Below are 21,064 nucleotides of genomic sequence, written 5' to 3'. Positions count from 1 at the left end.
GTAACTAAGTGTTACCTTGTCACCTCATTGGTCGTCCACTTGAGGTCGTAGACTTGTTGAGGTGACTAAGTGTTGCCTCGTCACCTTGTTGGTCGTCCACTTGGGGGTGATTAGTCGTCCACTTGGGGTCGTGGACTTCTTGAGGTGACTAAGTGATTCCTCGTCACTTTGTTGGTAATCCACTTGGGGTCGTGGACTTATTGAGGTGACTAAGTGTTACCTCGTCACCTTGATGGTCGTCCACTTGGGGTCGTGAACTTGTTGAAGTGACTAAGTATTACATCATCACCTTGTTGGTCATCCACTTGGGGTCGTGGACTTGTTGAGATGACTAAGTGATTCCTCGTCACCTTGATGGTCGTCCACTTGGGGTCGTGGACTTGTTGAGGTGACTAAGTGTTACCTCGTCACCTTGTTGGTCGTCCACTTGGGGTCGTGAACTTGTTGAGGTGACTAAGTATTACATCATCACCTTGTTGGTCATCCACTTAGGGTCGTGGACTTATTGAGGTGACTAAGTGTTATCTCGTCACCTTGATAGTCGTCCACTTAGGGTCGTGGACTTGTTGAGGTGACTAAGTGTTACATCATCACCTTGTTGGTCGTCCACTTGGGGTCGTGGACTTCTTGAGGTAACTAAGTGATTCCTCGTCATTTTGTTGGTCGTCCACTTGGGGTCGTGGACTTGTTGAGGTGACTAAGTGTTACCTCGTCACCTTGATGGTCGTCCACTTGGTGTTGTGGACTTGTTGAGGTGACTAAGTGTTACATCGTCACCTTGTTGGTCATCCACTTGGGGTCGTGGACTTCTTGAGGTGACTAAGTGATTCCTTGTCACTTTGTTGGTCATCCACTTGGGGTCGTGGACTTATTAAGGTGACTAAGTGTTACCTCGTCACCTTGATGGTCGTCCACTTGGGGTCGTGAACTTGTTGAGGTGACTAAATGTTACATCGTCACCTTATTGGTCGTCCACTTGGGGTCATGGATTTGTTGAGGTGACTAAGTGTTACCTCGTCACCTTGATGGTCGTGCACTTGGGGTCGTGAACTAAGTGTTACCTCGTCACCTTAATGGTCGTGCACTTGGGGTTGTGAACTTGTTGAGATGACTAAGTATTACATCGTCACCTTGTTGGTCGTCCACTTGGGGTCATGGACTTGTTGAGGTGACTAAGTGTTACATCGTCACCTTGATGGTCGTCCACTTGGGGTCGTGGACTTGTTAAGGTGACTAAGTGTCACATCGTTACCTTGTTTGTTGTCCACTTGGGGTCGTGAACTTCTTGAGGTGACTAAGTGATTCCTCGTCACTTTGTTGGTCGTCCACTTGGGGTCGTGGACTTGTTGAGGTGACTAAGTGTTACCTCGTCACCTTGATGGTCGTCCATTTGGGGTCGTGAACTTGTTGAGGTGACTAAGTGTTACATCGTCACCTTGATAGTCGTCTGCTTGGGGTCGTGGACTTGTTGAGGTAACTAAGTGTTACATCGTCACCTTGTTGGTCGTCTACTTGGAGTCGTGAACTTCTTGAGGTGACTAAGTGATTCCTCGTCACTTTGTTGGTCGTCCACTTGGGGTCATGGACTTGTTGAGGTGACTAAGTGTTACCTCGTCACCTTGATGTCCGTTCACTTGGGCATGGACTTGTTGAGGTGACTAAGTATTACATCGTCACCTTGTTGGTCATCCACTTAGGGTTGTGGATTTGTTGAGGTGACTAAATGTTACATCGTCACCTTGTTGGTCGTCCACATGAGGTCGTGAACTTCTTGAGATGATTAAATGTCTAAGTGTTACCTCGTCATCTTGATAGTCGTCCACTTGGGGTCGTGGACTTGTTGAGGTGACTAAGTGTTACATCGTCACCTTGTTGGTCATCCATTTGGGGTCGTGGACTTGTTGAGGTGACTAAGTGTTACATCGTCACCTTGTTGGTTGTCCACTTGGGGTCGTGGACTTGTAATTTTCATCTTCTTGGGATGATTCGTCCACTTTGTGGACTGTAATTTATATCTGTCCTCTTTTATGGACTTGTAATTTTCATCCTTCTTGAATGATTCGTCCACTTTATGGACTTATAATTACAACCTCTTGGGATGATCCATCTACTTTGTGGGAGTGTTTACCCTCTTAAAGTGATCTGTCCATCTTGTGGACTTTGTAGAAATGCAAGTAGGAAAATATAGTTGTGTCTGAATATTCCTCTTATTAATTAAAAAATCATTTTCATTTGTAGAAAAGTACTTGCCCCCTTGGGCTTAAAAACATATTGTAGCGGAAAATTGACTAAGTAAAACTAGTAATTGTAGAAAAACTAAATAAACTAGGAAATTAGGGAGCGCCATTGTTCTTCATATTATCTCTACTGGTAGTATTTCCGTATGTGCTCCATGTTCCATGGGTGTTGCAGATTTTGCCCGTCTAGCGTTTCGAGGTGGTAGGTTCCCTCCCTCGGCCATGATCCGTTGCTCTTCTATGCACATGGTCTGCTGATGATCTTCCATCTCCATCATGGCAATGTAGCACTCGCGTGCGGCCACCTGATTTCCTCGTAACTCTCCAACCCCGTACTCCATAGGAAACTTTATCATTAGGTGGTATGTAGACGTTACCGCCTTCCATGAATTAAGGGTGGGTCATTCGATGATAGCATTATAAGTGGATGAGCAGTCGACCACAAGGAAAGTCACATCCTTAGTGATCTGCTGAGGATAATCACCTAATGTTACTGAAAACGTGATCGCGCCCAATGGGAATACCCTCGTACCTCCAAAACCAACCAGCAAAGCATTTGTCGGTATTAACCGTTCTTTAGCAATCCTCATCTCTGCTGGAACGCCAGGTAGTATAGGATGTCTACTGAGCTACCATTGTCAATCAGCACGCGGTGCATGTTAAAGTCCCCCACTCGTAAGGTGACGACAAGTGCACCATCATGAGGGTGGAAAAGACGTCGGGCATCCTTTTTGAGAATCCTACGACCGGGCTCTCTATCCATGCTATCTTTGGTACAGAGCCCGTTAGCTGGACGTTATGAACCATCCTGAGGTATGCCTTTTTGGCCTTCTTGGACAACCCTATAGTTGTCGTGGCCCCTACGATCATTCTTATATCCCTTATAGGTGGTCTAAGGTGCTCATTTTCTCGTCGAGGTGGCTGCTCTTAATGTTGTTAATCCATCCTTTCCTTACTGACGAACTTCTGCAATTTTCCTTGTCTAATAAAGGCTTCGATTTGCTGTTTTAAGTCATAGCAGTCAACCATATCATGTCCGTGATCACGGTGGAAATGGCAATACTTATCCTTAGATCGCCTATTGGGATCTCCCTTTAACTTTTCAGGAAAGGTCAAGGATCCTTCGTCCTTGATCTGCATTAGTACCTAGTTTATTGGGGCAATCAACGGGGTGAAATTCATGAATTTCCCTGCAAGGGGCTTGGAGCGTTTGTCATCCTTTCGATCTCGGTCCTGTCGGGCATCTTCTTGCCTCTCTCTTTTTCTTGACTTTTCGTCTCGAGCCAAAAATGCGTTCTTAGCGTTCATGTACTTAGTAGCCCTGTAAAAGACCTCCGACATCATTTTTGGGTCATTTTTGTATAGAGAGAAAAGGAACTTACCCTTTCGCAACCCGTTTGTGAAGGCTGCTACCAGTATCTTATCGTCGGCTTCATCGATCGAAAGCACTTCCTTATTGAAGCACGTTATGTAGGATCTTAGCATCTCGTCCTCTCGTTGCCTGATGCTCATCAAGCGCGTTGTGGACTTCTTATACCTATGTCCCCAAATGAAGTATGTAGTAAACTGAGCGCTTAGCTCATTGAAAGTGCTGATGGAGTTCGGCGTCAGTCGGCTGAACCATACTCGTGCGAGGCCCTTAAGCCTTGTAGGAAAGGCCCTACACATGATCTCATCTGCTACCCCTTGAAGGTGCATTAGGGTCTTGAAGGTCTCTAGGTGATCCAGTGGATCCTTTACTCCGTCATAACTGTCTATGTGCGGCATGCAAAATTTATGAGGTAGAGGAAAGGCATTGACGGGGGCAGTGAACGGTGAGTCGGTTCTGTTGACTAGGTCGTCAAGGTCGCTAGATACTCATCCTTTGAGAGTGTTCATCATGACTTTCATCTGTTCCTTCATCGCCTGCATCTTCGTGACAATAGAGGATGGAGCTGCATCCATAAGGGATGGAAGGCTCATGTGTTGCCTCTCCGGTCTGCTCGGGCGTTGCTACCCTTAGGTCTTTCTAGGTTCCTCCTTTCAGCCCCGGTCCCTTCTTGATCTTCTCGTTGGTCATTTGGTGTTGCATTCTTCTGGCGCAGCTATTCTTCTAGGTCGTGGTTCTGTTTGGTTAGGCGCTCCACGGCAGCAGCGAGAGTTTGAACTTGTCTCTCCAAAGTTGTCGTGGGTGGTTCCTCTCCTTGAACGTTGTTAGTGGTTGCCATAGATCGAGTGAGTTCCATGCAATCCTTTTGTCCGGGAAACGATAATATGGCTTACGAATCTCAACTGCGTTTCCCACAGACGGCGCCAACTGATGATGCCGAGAAATTCACTAGTGAGCCACACGATACCTACACACTCAAATGCGAACCTGCACAATACAAGGAGAGAAACCTAACAGAAAACACCGTTGTGGTGCTGGCTAAATACCCTCTGAAGGTTAAGTTAGAACTATTCTCACAACTCTAGAGTGCTAGAAAGGGGTTGAATTATGTGTCCCTTTTTCTTAAGGGTCATTGCGTTCTTATAGTAGCGTAGGGCTAGACTCCTTTGCTTGCGGAACAAGTCTTTTCCTTATGAGGAAGATACTCATTAATGCGTGTATATTCTAGAATTCTACTCATGTTTGGACTCTACAAACCAGGACTAATCATGTGTCGCAAGTATTTTCCATTTAAGGTTCCTTGGAGACCACATAATAATGGGCTGGATTCTACGTGGCCGTTCGGTCCGTACATACCACGTCTGTCTATGCCACCTTTGTCCAGATAGCTTTGTCATGCATAATTTTTCCTCTTCACTTTACATATTACATTAATTTTAGTTACAAATTAATTGTAGTATGAAGTTATAATCTTACTTAATATTTTTTTTATTGGAGGTGAATTTTGACAAATCTACCATTGGATTACATTTTTTTTTTTTTTTATATCCTCCATGCTTGCAAAATTTCTAGAAAGTTAAAGATCAACAGCCATGTCATCAACAAATTATTTAAATTGCAAGTTTTTGTAATTTAAAATTATGCATAAAATATAAGCTTATAGATCATGTAAGGAAGATAGGACCAAAAATGTATATTGGGCCATAAGCCCTATCTGAGGAAACTTAGTACTTCGAAAACAAGGGAACATTGATATAGAAGTACGGGCTAGTGAATGAAAGAAAATGGTTGGTCATAAGGGTTTAGGAAGGTGGTCCGAGGACAAATGCATCATCAACTTAACAGAGCAGAGGTCAAAAGAGCTAATATGCCATCAACAACAACATTCTAGGCAATTCTAATGGAAAAGACAAGCATCTAGAAGGAATAAGACAAGGGAGAGGTAAGAAATATCTAAGGAAAAGTTGCTACCACCGTATTAAATGCTCTGTAGCTAACTCTCTGGCTGCATTAATGTGAAAGTGATACCTGAATAATGATGTTCAGCCTTACAGCTGCCACTAAAATTTTCAAGAATGTGCTGATGGGATAAGGATAAGAGCTGGTCATTTGATTTACACGTGGAGGGTTGAGAAAGAGCAAAGGAGAGTAATATAAAGAAGAAAATTCCCATTACAAAAGGGGCATCTAAGAATTGGAAAGGGAAAAACACTATAGCAACTAAGAACTATAATTGTAACGCAGTTTAAGAAAAATATATATTCAAGAACTACTCTCCTCAAACATTGCCGAGGAAGAATTTCTTTGCATAACTCTTGTTTTTTCCGTTATCTTTCCTTGCTTTCTTACCTCTTTTAGTCCATTGGGAGTGTTGACTACTTCATTGAAACCTAGTTTTAGCCCACTTTCTACAAATTTATTGCATTAAGCTCTTTGGACCTTAATCCATTTACCTCTTGGGCTTGGGATCTAAAATCTGCCCTTACAAATCATATAGTAAATAATATCTTATTGGCGTAAAATTTAACATGTGTATTAAGAGCATAAAGAATATGTAATCCAACTGTTAAATTTTCAAAATATGTAGTAATTTTAATGATATTAAGTAAGATTATAATCTTAGACTACAACCAATTTTGTAATTAAACTTTATCCTTTAGAAATGCTAAGTTATGGTGATAAAATTAAAATCATGTCTTGTTAAACATGTCGGATGTTTTTTTTTTTATTATATAAAATAACACGTGTAAGTTACACTATAAACTTATACTTTTAAGGATTTTTTTCAAATTAATCCATTAAATTTAAGATTTTCACAAATTAAATTTTATAGTTTTACTAATATCAAATTGAATTTGGATGAAAAATCATATCAAGTTAAACTCAAGAAATTTTGGGCTCAATTCGGAGAATTAATTTTCTTGTCCGATTGAGGGCTTTTAAAAGTTTAAATGGTACAATTTTAAAAGCTCAAGCCTTCAAGGTTTGATCTAAAACTAATAAAGCTTAATAATATTAAATTTTATGATTTAATTTGAAACTTTTTTTTTTGAAACTTTTAAATTATAGGATTAAATTTGAAAGTATCGAGTGAGTTCTAGTTAGCTCAATTGATAAAATTTTTTTGTCTTGAATAAGAAATTTATGTTCAAATCATGTCTACACAAAAAATAAACCAATTGATACATTAGTTTAATAATAAAGAATAATTATTATGGAATGAACCCCATAAATTTTAATCATGTTCTCTCAATAAAATATTAAAATCATTGTTAAAGTTTAAGGATTAAATTATAATTTACAAAAAGAAAAGAAAATTACAATAATAATATGAGATTTATCATTTTATATATATATATATATATATATTTAGCAAAAATTTATCATTATATTTACTGATACAATGAAGGACAAAGTTTTCCTCAAGATATTGAAGGAATCTTCTTAACTCATTACTTGGTGGTTTTTATAAGACCATCCACGTATTTAATTGTAGCACAATTACCATGAGGCGAATGGATGTGTAGATCTTTTGGCTAAAAGGGGCAAGGATCAAATAGATAAAATAAGATAATACATTCACTGCCTTTCATTTGTACATCAAGCTTTATTGCTAGATACGATGGGTTTGGGCAAAGTAGAGATCGCTCTTCTTTTGTCCTCCGATATGGTTTGTATTATTTCTTTCCCTCTTATCTAAAAAAAAAATATTATATTTAATGATTATTAAGTATGTCATATGATTAAAAGTACACTTGAATATATATATATATATAATTATAATCTCTACAAAGAGCCTTAAAGCTCATTGGTATAGTCTGCTATCCTTTATTATAAAAATCAAGGTTGTCACCTTTTTGGACTTTGGAGGAATCTATAATACATTTTATTTAACTTTTGATAAAGAAAAACACCTTCTCTAACTTAATTATTATGTCACAATCTTTGGAGGAGTCTATAATACATTTTATTTAATTTCCGATAAAATTTACCTCTAAACTGATTTGAAAATATCTTCTCTAACTTATTATGTCATGATTATGAATTCATTTACAAATATATAATCACATAACTTATTAAATTATTTAAATAAATCATATAGTTCATTGCATAAGTCGCAAAACTAAAAATAAATACAAATAATTTTATAGATTATCACATAATAAAATTGGAGAAATTTTTTTTCTAAACCAGTTGTTCATAAACATTCCTACTGATGAACGAACCTGCAGGCAGATAATTCGCAGCCAGAAGCTTCTTCTTCTTCTTCTTCTTCTACTACTTCTGTTTTATTTTATTTTATTTTTTTAAATGAATATATGCAGGGAGATGCATTCATCACCACAGCAAGATCACCGTTATTCCATATAAACAGAATCGAATGGGACCCAGTTAAACAATAATGTCCTAAAGCTGGCACCCTTCGGCAATCAGCATGATCTATCATGTGACTTATACGAATAATGTGCTAAAGTCACCGCTACCTTTCATTAAGCTAAAAAGTCATAGAGATAAGAAAACGCAATAATTTTATTTATTTCAGGTTGGAATATGATTTTGGTTCATGTGCCATATTCTGTTTTCGTGCATCAATGATCAATCAACCATTTGTTCCAATTTAATTTAAAGATTCAAATGTATTTTCTTTTCCCTATTTACTACTACCATGCAGAGGGAATGTACCATATATCTACAAATAGTAAAAGTGATGAAAATTATCTATCGTGCTATATCAATATTATAAAATAAAAAGACGTGTAAAAAAATATAGTATATCAACAATTATTGTCCATATAGCAATGAACTAAGTTCTATTGATATAAGGAATAGATACAAGAAATACAACAAAACTAGATTACAACGACATACTGCAGAAAAAAAGAAAAAAGAAAAAAGAAAAAAAAAGCGTTAATTATCTAGATCCCGCAAGAGCAAAGAGGTCATAATTAATACAGTTGGAACTTGGAAGAAATACATAGAGATCAAGACCTGAAACCACAATTCAACTAGGTAATTCACCTATCAAAAAAAAAAAAAACTAGGTAAAACACCAACTAAATACCAATGGCGCATTGAGTTTTAACAAAACTAGATTCAAGAATCTCCCTTGAACAACAATGGGCCATGTTTAAGATAGAATTGATTCTTAAAACAAGCTATGTCAACATCACGAGTTCTAATTAACTTCTCATTTATTAAGTTGCATTAAGCTTTCCTATGTTTTAAGCCGACCTCCATGAATATGATTGTTCCTTTGGACCCATAGATGATAAAGAGCAGTTTCCCAAGCCACTATACATAATAAGTCCCCTCAAAAGTCAAAGCTCTTACCATGGCAGTTATTTAAAGTTTAAACCCAAATCAACTATCTCATCCCAATTGGTTACAGGTTTACATCAAGCATAAACCTCATAATCAGAACCCAAATTCTTCTAATTAAAGAGCAACTGAAAAATAAAGGGTTATGCTAACGAGTGCTTTTAGAGTATTGGTTAATAATCCAGTTAAAGAAATTAATGTTTTGACAGTTTTTTTCATTTTCCATAAAAGTGATGTCAAAAATTTCCTAAAATGGATTTTTAACCAATATCATAAGGGCATTCGTTAGCATTTCTCAAAAACAAATGATGACGACTTTCAAGATAATTAATACCAAAGACATAAGTTGTATCACCTAAAAGCATATAATTGTATTCGGCCTACAAATGACAATTTCTATTTTTTTTTTTATATAAGATAGAAATTATAATTTAATTTTATTTAAGTGTATATGTGTATGAAACTCTTTTCTAGAAATTTAAAATCTAAAGTGTATTTGTGTGTGTATAAGTGTATACAAGTACTTAGTACTGCTGAAATCAAGTGACCATCACGTTAAGAGTGCGGTACACATGACAATATCTTAAATATCTTAAATAAAGTAAGAACATATCATTCATTTATTGTGTGTGTGTGAGAGAGAGAGATACTATTATATTACCTTTTTGTTAAATTGCATATTTGGTTAATAACTTCTTCCGTTTGTTTCAAAAACATCAGTTTATTTCCAAAAGAAAAAAACATCAGTTTTGTTGTAGACGTAAAATGTTAATTTAATACACAAAGAGAAATGCTACGTTTACTACATTTTCAAAACATTTTCACAACAAATCATAAATGACAAATTGTTATAAACTGTTACTTGTGGGTAATAAAATAATTTCAATAGTGGATTCAAATTAAAAACTTATAATAACTTGCCATCTAAAATTTGTTGTAAAAATTTTATTGACCTAGCTTTTCTCATCAACAAAATGCATGAAACTAAGATCACTTTGATGGAGTGAAATTTATAACATAGCATGAGTTTCATTTATTAAGTTAATATCTTTTTATTCATTGAATATTAAAATAAAACAGGATAACGGGCCAAGAGGTTGAGTAACTTGAGTTCCCTAGGCCTAGTACCCTAAATCCCCCTCCATCTAAAGCAGCCGCGTAATTAAGGGATAAAAATAACTAAAATGTAAAGCAAAACATGGGGACGAAAGTCTTTGAGGTTGAGCTTAGAAAGCTTTTGTTTGTATAATTTGCGCGTCTCGTAGGAACGCAATGGTGGCACAGCCAGCTATATGTAATGAAGTAGTGGGTCCCAATACTTTTCATTTTAATCCCCTACGGGTTCAAATTCATATACCCTCCAAGATCAACCAATACCACATCATCTCTCTCAGCATTACAGTCATTTCCTACCCTCACTAACACCATTTTAGTCTTTTGAAAGTAACCAAGCAAGAATCAACTTATACGTGTCTTGCTCCAAGTCCCTGCATTTCCACCTCAAAATCCACCAAGTCTCATCTCAAACAATCAAACAAACGCCATGGAGTCCTGGACCACCTCTACCCTTACAGCACGCATCCCGTGATTTGTGCTACGCAGACCAACGATTGCTCTCTCTCTCTCTCTCTCGTCTAATAAGGATTCGATTAACGTGGGTCTTTAATTAACCATTTTTGAAAATATTTTAGGAGAAATTGAAAAAAGGTAAAAAAAAGTAGTAATTTTTTTTATTTTTTATAAAAAATTTCTTAAAATGTTTTACTAATATATACTCTAAGAATATACATTAATTAAACCCATATATTTAAATTTAAATTTATTGAATTTATTTACGATGATTTCTCTTTATTAGCAAATTAAAACATTAACATAGGTGAACCCAGATCTTTTTATCAATGGAGTTATGTGGAACAAAAAACAGTTGCACTCTCTCTAGAATTCGCTTACAAACACACAACTTCCTATACATAAATTCACATAATATTTAAGTGTCAGTTAGTGATTAGACTTCAGCGCATACGAGTCGTTGTGTATCAATCACTAGTTAAAATTTACGCATAGTTTAGATTTGGGTGTAAGAAGTGCTGTATTCCTTAAACTTTTTCCATAAGAAAAAATCTAGACACCCTAGTCATTAGTAAAACCCTCCCCCATCTACCCCACTCTCCTAGTTCACTACTCCAGTCCACTCACAGCTCACTTTCCTCTCTACCTCTAGCTGATTTATTAGCTTCTTTTTTAGATAGAAAAATCAAAAGGGTGTCCAAAAACACTATCACAAAATGGCATTTCTTCAGATTCTCTTTCTAACATCTCTCTCACTCTTCTTCACACCCTCACATTCCCAACTCTCTTTAGACTACTACAAGCAAAAATGCCCATCATTCGAGCAAACCATCCGAGACACCATAACCAACAAGCAAATCACAAGCCCCACCACAGCCGCCGCCACGCTCCGCCTCTTCTTCCACGACTGCTTAACAAACGGCTGCGATGCCTCCATTCTCATCTCCTCCACGCCCTTCAACTCCGCCGAGCGTGACGCCGATATCAACCTCTCTCTCCCCGGAGACGCCTTCGACGTGATCGTACGCGCCAAGACCGCGTTGGAGCTAACTTGTCCGAACACCGTCTCTTGCGCCGACATCTTGGCTGTAGCCACTCGTGACCTCGTAACTATGGTCGGCGGTCCCTACTACAACGTTCTCTTGGGTCGAAGAGATGGGTTGGTCTCGAAATCTAACTATGTCGAAGGTAAACTCCCAAGACCCACGATGCCCATGTCTCAGATTATCAACATTTTCAAATCTAATGGCTTTTCGATTCAAGAAATGGTGGCTTTGAGTGGCGCACACACAATTGGGTTCTCTCATTGTAAGGAATTCAGTTCTGGGATTTACAATTTTAGTAACCTTTCACAGTACGATAGGGAATATAATCCGAGATTCGCTCAAGGGTTGCAACAAGCGTGTAAGGATTTTACAAAGAATCCAACTTTGTCAGTGTTCAATGACATTATGACTCCAAACAAGTTCGATAACATGTACTTTCAGAATCTGCCAAAAGGGTTAGGATTGTTGAGGTCAGATCATGGGTTGTACAATGACCCAAATACCAAGCAGTTTGTTGAAATGTATGCGGCAGATCAGAACAAGTTCTTTCAGGCTTTTGCTAAGGCTATGGAGAAGCTGAGTGTGTATAAGGTCCAGACTGGGAGGCAAGGAGAGATTAGGCACAGGTGTGATGCGTTTAACTGAGGTGGAACATTTTGGAGAATTGAAACTTTTTTTTGGTGGGGGGTTTGGGTTTTTTATTTTTATTTATTTTTTTAATTATTGTTGTTGTTGTTGTTGTTGTTGTTGTGGCTGTGATCTGTGGTGAATTGATTGAGGATCATAAACAGGGTGATGAGGATTTCGCTGTGAGGATCTGGTAATATGTATACATGTTTTTGTATCAATGTCCTATTTTCATAATTTTAAGTTTAAATTATATATACATACTTATTTGTTAGTATTTTCTTTTCTCGGTTACAGTTTCTTTTGTCATTTTTTAGGCCTACAATACAAGTGGTGATCTGGGCAGAGGTTTTGTTTTTTACTATTTCCTACACAAATTGTAGGAGAATAATAATTTGAAATTTAAGAACATAGGATCTCTTTTCTTTGTCTGTCTCATGGATCTTATTGAGTTATTTCGGTTTCTATGTTTGTAACTTTTGATGCATTAGTTTTAGAAGTTTTAATATATTTTATTGTTTGTTTATTGTACTCATTAATTACAGACTTTTTTATCGATGAAATTGAAACTTGTAGTGAATATAGTCTATATTTTGTAAACACAGAAACCTAAGATAAATATGATAAAAGAGGGCTAATTAGTTAAATTGGTGGAGTTGGTAGAACCTTTTGCCCTTGAAAACAAAAAATTAACAGTGTCATTATATTCAAAGTCTCAAACATACCAAGGAATTCAAATGTGTTGAAGGGCCAAAAGATTGGATTTTTTTCCTTTTCTTTTTCTTTTGGTTTGAGTCAAAAGTCGGGATTAGGTCTGACGCATAGAAGATGTGCTGTATATTGGTAAGTTGCACGTTGAGACTGCTTGCAATGATAAGGACCTTAGTACTATCTTAGGTGAGAAACAAAATGAGGGGGTCAGGGATTTTAACACTCTGTCCCAAACTCATCAATTGGTTAAGCTTCACTTCAATAATTGATCCACATGACTGGTAGATAATTGATTATGAATGTAGGCTTCTGAGTTCTGAGGGGTGGAGAAGCTGTAATACAGCATATTAACTAATGATTTGAAGTGTGCCATCTGCAGAAACGCCAAAATCTTGAGAAGACAAAGAGTCAAAGAGACAAAATTCAACTCAGTCAGTAACAATTTATCATTATCTTCCATTCAGAAAATCAAAAAGCATCTTCCCCTTTTACTATGCTTCATTATTATAATCCTGATTTCATTCAATCGATAAGTGAAAAATGTGTGATTACTAAACCAGTTTAATCCGTCGCGTTTCCAAGCAGTCACCTTGACTCTTGAGAAGACACAAAGAAGAGACACAAAGTATCTCTTCCCTTTTACAGTGCTTATTATAATAGTATAATCAACTTTGTTGCTTGCATGAGTTCACTTGAGTTGGGTTTCAAACTCTAATAACTATGTTTTATTATTACACAAACTTTTTAGAATCAAAATATATTAATTACTAGCCTCATCTTTGCGCGAGGTTTTTATTTATTTATTTTTTTTTAATGTCATAATTTTTCTTCTAAAAAAATTTGGATAAGTTTGTTTTGAAAATATGGATTAGTCGGAAAGTTTCATATTTTGTAGGCATTTTAAGTGGAGTTGAAAATATATTTTTACACAATTGTCCTCAAATTTTTTTTCTGTTAAACGTAAAGATTTAAGGGTATTTTTGAACCACATAAAAGTTTAGTCCAACAAGCAGAATCCACTTATAGATAGATAGATAGATAAAATGCTCTAATGCAGCAGTACTAAACCAGTATAAGAAAACCTCATTTTTCATGCATACCAAGTAAAATCAGCCAATAATAGGTATACTTATTAATTAGTCAAAATATTCACATCTTGCCATGAGTGATAAGAGTGTGGTTGATGTAGTATCATTAGGTCCAAATCCATTAGCTTAAGCTTTTGGGATAAGAAAATGTTGCATCCCAACATGTATCACATAATGCTATTCCTTGCCAGAGTGAAACAACTCCATTTTTCATATTCTCTTCTTCGCAATTTTGTTGGCCTTCAAATATTTGTCACAGGCTCAAATCTCTGGAACTTCCGCGAATTTGTGAGATAATTCTACTTGACAATGTTCTTCTAATTGAAATTATTATAGGGAAAGTGACTCTTTCTCCTACATTAGACTTCAACAAGAACCTTATGTGGTTTTAAAATGAAATTACATCAAAAGCAGACAATCTAAATGTCTGTTTCTTTTTTACTTAAGTTTTCTGGAAGTCATCATGATGCAGGGAAAAATTATGTGTTGTAATATGATTTAGAATTAGATGGAAAGTGAGTTTCTTAGAACACATTGATAGGTGGTTAGACACCTTTGCAAAGAACACAAAGTTCTCAAATAAAAGCTCCCAAGGCTTCTTTTCAATCGCGTATACAAACTGAATACAAATAAGAGCCTAATCAGCCATTTATACAAGCTACACTACACTGGCAGCCACTGGATTGGCTCGATTAAAGACTTAATCTGATTGGTAATTGGCAATCTAATCAACTAATGTATTAACTAACTGAGTACAAATGGATCTAAGTGACTGCTTTTACAATAACAAGCTCTAACCCACTGTTTGGACACAAGCAATAATTTCTACTATTTATCTTTTCAGCTACAAATGTAAGACAATTACTTAAATGCCCTGCATCACATTATCTCCAATTTTTGAAAAAATACAGGGTCAGTGAGTTGTAGGCTCCAAAACGCTCCAGTAAGTACCTGTGGAACAAGAATAGATGGACCAAACAAAAGGCATTGGTGTGATACTAGCCAAAAACCCTTCAAATGTCAAGTTAGTGAATGAAAAATCTCTAAAAACTCTATAGTGAGAGAGCTAGGGATTTTCTACGTACCTGCGAAAAGAAGAGGTCTAGTGCTTATATAGTGGTGAATGGTGAATCAAGATCCCTTGAAAGTAGGGACCTTTCCTTGCGGAGTGTATTTGGCATTAGGGTTTCCATGATCATAGGGTGTCTTTCCATATGAGAAAGATATGCAATGAAGCCTTGGTACATGATGCGCAAGACATTTCCATATATGAGCACTTGTGGAGACCAGTGTTGCCATGCTAGGACCGTCGGCCTATCCAACCTGTCGGTCTTGTGTCCCGTTGTCACTTTATTTCCTCTCGTCTGTATGAGACAGTCAAGCCTCATTGTTAGTCACCTGGTAAGTGCCGTCAGCTTATTAAGGGTTCCTCGTTACCTTAAAGCCGACGACCTTAAAGAGCCCGTCTGCTTTACATGTTGAAAACGTCCCCATCATGAGCTCACACACTGAAAACGTTGTTCTCCCATTTTTAAGTGAAGTTGTTCTACTCTAATCTGCGTGTACTAATAAGTGAAACACAAGACTGAAAAATGAAGCCTTTTAAGTTTTAACTATTTCTTTTATTGGTTCTTTATAAAATATGTCTAGAATGGAAACGCAATTTCTGGTTATATTGGACTTGGAACTCAGTTATTTCTCAAATGAAGATGAAACTCCTTTTTGATCAAATACAATAAGTTGACACAAGAACTAAAAGAAACGCTAGACAATTTTTGATACCTAGAGTTGATCATGACCGAGAATTTGATTTAAAGATTTATAAACATGTACATAAATCTTCCAGCGTCTTGTCTTACCTTTGATTGCAATAAAAGCATCTAAACAAATATGCTATAGATTTCAAGGCTAAAGGATTCATCAAATTAGGCCTCAAAAACCGCTAACATAAGAAAAGTGTATCACCATGCTTTATGGCCAACTGTCTGAAGCAACAGGCAGGCATGCAAGTTTAAGCACTTATTATCAATAAATCTAGGAGGCCAATTATTTTCTTCACAATTTTTATTTTTATTTTTTATAGAACTGTTGATAAGACTAATTATTAGTAGTACATAATAAAAATAATGTTAGTGATAGAACCAAGTGAAAATGTTGTTACTTTCGTTCTTAGTTAAGTGCTAATGTGCTATGCACAACCTAAAGAATACTGAGAAGTTCGATGCCCCAATTCTAATTGAGGATAGGGTTGGAAGCATTTTCAAAAGATGACTCAGTAGCTCCGATGCTACTGGTTTAGTAGGCTTGAAGCTGGTTCAGTAGCTCTAAAGCTGTCTTTGGTTTTAACCATGCGAAATTGTAGATGATTTGTATCAAGTGAGTTTTGTTTGTTCTATTGGTTTGGGTGTATATGTTTCATCTTGTTCTGTTTAGAACTTGCGTTGTACTTTGTTTCATGCTTGTTGCCCTGATTTTGGGACTAGAAGATCCTTATTGTATCATTTGATTTGTGATGTAAAAAATCATTTGAATTATCAAATATATATATATATATATTGATTCAATCACAGCAAACCATATCTACATTTGTGACAAAAGTTGCCTCCAACGTTGCTCTTTTTTAAGTCCACAGAAAAAAGAATGATTTGAGGTTAGGCAAAGCTAGCACTTAGTGACCCAGATGCCAATCCCATCAATTTCTCTTCCCAAATGACCCCGGATCCAAGAGTCCATTGCATTCAACATCCAAACCTAATTGGCCAGAAACATTTCTTTTCGGCATTACAATCAAAGCTGAAGTGAAAAAAAGAAAGGTCTAGTCCAGTCATACAGTAATTAATGTTGAAGTAGATTAGATGGCCTTAACTCCAAATTAACCATTCAAAAAAGGTAGTGATTGGCATGAGTAACTTTAAGTTATTTCATTCTTTACATACGCGGTTTCATTTGGTATCGAGCATCTAATAACAGGTCGGTCTAGCCCAAGGGGTATCCTAGCTATGTCAATCATGCGACACTTTTTAATCTATTTTTTGTTTTGGATTAACATTAGTTTTCTCAACTGTGTTTTTTAACCTATGTTTTTTAAAACTTTCTCCCTTCTCTTTATGTGTATTAAAAATATTTAGTATTCTTTAAAAAAAAAAAAAAACCATATGGTGGGTAGACCTTTTCTCATTTATTAATGATATTGACTGAGTGAGGGGTTTTGTATTTTTAGTGATAATAGTCTACTAAAACTTTAGTAGTCTTGCTTCCTTTTATTAGAATGTATTTTTAGTGCTAATAGTAAACTAAAATGTAGTCTTGCTTTCTTTTATTAGAAGAGTCAAAGTTTGAATCTTTATTCCGGTAATTAAAACTGTTGCATATTCTGTTAAAAACTTATTGTGTTATTTTTTTTAATAATTTTTTTATTTAATAAAATAGATTTCAATGTATTACCAAACAAGAAACAATTTGGAATCCTCCATTTTTTTTTTTAAGGGAAGATAAAGGAGGAGGGGGAGAAAAAAACACATACATTTGTGTTAAAAAAAAAAAAAAAACCAATTAATATCTATCATGGAGTGAATGCCATTTTAAAACACATGCAAAACATTAAGTAGGGAAAGCTACCTGAAATTTCTAGCCCAAAGCATTCTTCAGTTGTCATGGGCTCTGCCACCCCTTGGGTCTTTCATCTTTCATCTATGAATAGTTAGGTTTTATCCAAAATCATACTGGAATTGAATGTTTTTCTTTAAGCACGCTCAAGATGAAGTCTTCAAATATCATTTAGATGCATAATATGAATGATTAACAGACATTAATTATTGTGCATATTTAAAACAATAAACGATGAGAATCAAGGAATAAAGTGAATAATAGCACCAAAGCAAACTTTACACCGATATCTAAAAACTTTTATTTACACCCTCACCACCATCTATGATTCAGGTGAAAATAAAAAATAAAAAAACTTTGTTCACCGCATGAGCATAAAAACATGTAACAAGGTCCAAATAATTACAACCCAACTAAAAAAAAATAATAAAATAATAAAATCAAAATACCAAAACACTGTACTCAAAACTCATTCAGATTAACTCTGAGTGTGACTCAACTCAAGCATATCTTCCCAATCCACCACCTCCTCCTCCATTTCCTCCTCCTCATAATCCTTACTTGTCATTGTCATCATCTCCAATATTGTCATTGCCTTCTCTCTCACACACTTGCTCCCTTCTTTCACCATCTTACTCAACACCTCCTCCATCTCAACCGCCTTTGCCAAAACCCTAAATCTCAACCCACCATGACTCAATCCATACAATACACTCAAACAACTCTCCTTGGTTGACTCAGAGTTCAACTGGGTCCCACCCAAAAACTTGACCAAACACTCAACCGCACCTGCATCCAACATTGCGGCCCGCCCATCCGGGCACCAAGCGAAGTTACCCAACACAAGCATTATTCGACCCGTCATATGACCCGGCTTAACCATACCCAATAGAATCGGGACTGACCCGAGTTTCACTAACCTGACCCTATTGCTCTTAACGAGTGAGAGGTGATAAAGCGCAATCACCGAGTCATGCCGAGTCCGCTCATTCTCTGACCTCAGCAAGTGCATCAACGGCTCTAAAGCACCCAACACACCAATCGCGGTCTTGTTGTCATCATCAAGGGCCAAACTGAAGAGTACACCAGAAGCATGTTCCTGCGCCTCAGGGAATCCCCCCTTCAAAACATCAATCAAGAGTGGGACCATTCCTGACCGTACGATCTTCACCTTGTTGATATCCTCCAAAGACAGATTCACCAACGCCGCGACTGTGTTGACTTGAATAGTTGAGTACCTGGACATGATCAAAGGTCGGAGGGCTAAGAGTAACCGAGGGGTACATAGGCGGACCCTACTGCTCTCTGTGGACCGTGTGATCTGTCTCAACGAAATCACGGCACGTTCTATCTCAAACACCTGTGGGCTTTTCAGTTTCGCCAACAACTCCTCCTCTTCTTCGTTGAAACCAGGGTTTAGGGTATCAGAGGAGGAGGACGAGGATGAGTTGTTGTTGTTGTTGTAACTCGGGTGAATCACGAGTTGGAGAGATGGGGTCGACTCGGCGGTCTCAACTGAGTCGACTGAGCTTGAGCAGGAGTGAGTTAACTCGGGGTCATTGCGATTCACTGTAGGGCTTTCTACAGCCCCTTGAACCAGGTTCTTCTCCGAGATTACGATCTGGGTATCTGGGTTTTTGTTCTCGATCTCCATTAATGCACGGACGAGGTTTTTAGCGTTGATGGGGTCGATTGGTTTTGGTGGGTCTACACAGTGAAACTTGCACCAGTTGAGAATGGCGGTTTTGAGAGCGAGGTTGGGGATCACAGTGGAGAAATCTGGTGTGGACGAGTCTTCTTCAAAAGTGGGAGTGAAGGATAGGGCTTTACAGGCTAAGACGCAAGCGTTTTCCAATGTGTGGCCCGAGGTGACGATAACTGGTTCGGCCATGAGAGAGCCAGAGATGGGACAGAGAAACTCGTTTGGAGGCTCTTTTGATTTTGGGTTTCGAGGTGGTGAAGATGAGAACCTGTTGAAGAGATACATCAACTTCCATTTGCGCCTGGGAGTCATAGTTGGAGTCTCTTTGATTCTGCCTTTCTCTGTGTCTTTTTCGAATCCCCAGTCTACTTCTTGGGGCTTGTGAGCCACATACCTCATCACGGTCTCTTGAAACTCCATTTTCTGTGTCTGATGAGTTTTTTTTTTTTTTTTTTTTTTTACAACCACAAGGACCGAAAGGTTTTGCTTTTGTACGTGTATGAATGAAGAAGCAGTAGTACGGAATATCAAGAAATGTTGCAGATAATGGTAGTCCATTGGGTTTTTAGGAGAAGGGTGAGCTGGAAGAACAAAGATTGTGGCAGTTTGCCCAAGTGTTGATCTCCTAATGATGAGAGAAGGTACGCTGAAAAATATGGTTGTTTTGACTAGACTAGGTCTCTTTGAGAGTAAACAGAAACATAGAAACAGAGAAAGAGAGAAATATCAGAGAGTTTGTTGGGATAGTGAGAGAGAGAGAGCGAGAGTTAAAAGAGAATTTGTAGGGATTGTGTATGACCAAAAAAAAATGATATGATTTGGTGTTGTTGTGTTTTGATCAATCATCATCAATTCCTGGTGAGATGTGCGTGCCTTTTCTTTCGGAAATTAGGGCCAAAGATAAAAGTAGCAGAGGCAGAGGGATGTTCCGAGAAACTATAGGATTATTTTTGATTAATTCTTGCTTTTTTAGTACTATAGTATTGTTTATCCACTTGGGTTTGTCTCAGGTATTTACGTTAAGGGAAAAAAGAGAATGCCACCTCAATGTGTGTCTGTTTGCTTTTTAGGCCAAGTTATTAGGTTTCACTCAACTTGCAAAGCTATAATTCAGTCCCCAGCTTTAAACCTGCAATAATGCTAATAATACGGAAAGATAGATAGAAACGTTTTGACGGCAAATATTGAATAGAGATACTATCACTTTGATTAATGTATATTTGGATTTGAGGTGATGTTGACTCATTATACACTTCTATATTTTTGTTTTTATCGTTGAAAACCAATTACATAGTTTGATTTAACCATTTGATTTAATCCCATATAAATCTTCTGGAATTCTTAAGTACTTTACCAATACATTTTTTTTAAATTTTAACTATTCTTTTATGATTTAAAGATTTAGATTTTGTCATATCATAAAAGAATTGTTAGGATTTACAAAAATTTATTGATAGAGTATAACTTTAGAGATTCTGAATCCTGTTGTAACTTAGTCCGTTTGTCACATAATCTAGTTTTTAACTTATTCGGTTTATATTTAGTCAAACCTCAAATTTTCAAATATAAGAATATTTTAATCTATTTTCAACAAAAATACATTAAACTAAAAACGAAATAAACTACTGTCTAACCTCAACGTATTCATTACCATATTCAGAGTAAATTTTTTGAACAGATACAGTACTATATTGAAAGTTTGGAATATCATAGTCTTTATAACTAAATCGAAAGCTATCCCTATCAAAAAAAAAAAAAAAATCGAAAGCTATGAAAACAGTAGCAGGAAA

General features: G+C 36.9%; 2 protein-coding genes across 2 annotated transcripts; one reads left to right on the top strand and one right to left on the bottom strand.

The window, feature by feature from the left end:
* The first annotated feature begins 11,042 nt into the window (after positions 1-11,042).
* Positions 11,043-12,444, top strand: LOC112006708 (peroxidase 31). Its single transcript, XM_024039011.2, has one exon. It carries the CDS (start codon positions 11,211-11,213, stop codon positions 12,183-12,185), a length of 975 nt encoding a protein of 324 aa, XP_023894779.1. The 5' UTR covers positions 11,043-11,210; the 3' UTR covers positions 12,186-12,444.
* A 5,363-nt stretch (positions 12,445-17,807) lies between these two features.
* LOC112006696 (U-box domain-containing protein 40) lies at positions 17,808-20,210 on the bottom strand. Its single transcript, XM_024039000.2, has one exon. It carries the CDS (start codon positions 19,830-19,832, stop codon positions 18,051-18,053), a length of 1,782 nt encoding a protein of 593 aa, XP_023894768.2. The 5' UTR covers positions 19,833-20,210; the 3' UTR covers positions 17,808-18,050.
* Positions 20,211-21,064: the final 854 nt, after the last annotated feature.

The sequence above is a fragment of the Quercus suber genome, unplaced genomic scaffold (assembly GCF_002906115.3).
Source record: "Quercus suber isolate HL8 unplaced genomic scaffold, Cork oak 2.0 scaffold_13, whole genome shotgun sequence".
Taxonomy (NCBI): domain Eukaryota; kingdom Viridiplantae; phylum Streptophyta; class Magnoliopsida; order Fagales; family Fagaceae; genus Quercus; species Quercus suber.
Note: the sequence above shows the minus strand (reverse complement) of the source record. Positions and strands in the feature narration are given on the sequence as shown.

Bases quoted from the DNA above. Each gene is read 5' to 3' on its own strand.
- LOC112006696 (XM_024039000.2), bottom strand. From the start codon at position 19,832: ATGGACTACCATTATCTGCAACATTTCTTGATATTCCGTACTACTGCT.
- LOC112006708 (XM_024039011.2), top strand. From the start codon at position 11,211: ATGGCATTTCTTCAGATTCTCTTTCTAACATCTCTCTCACTCTTCTTC.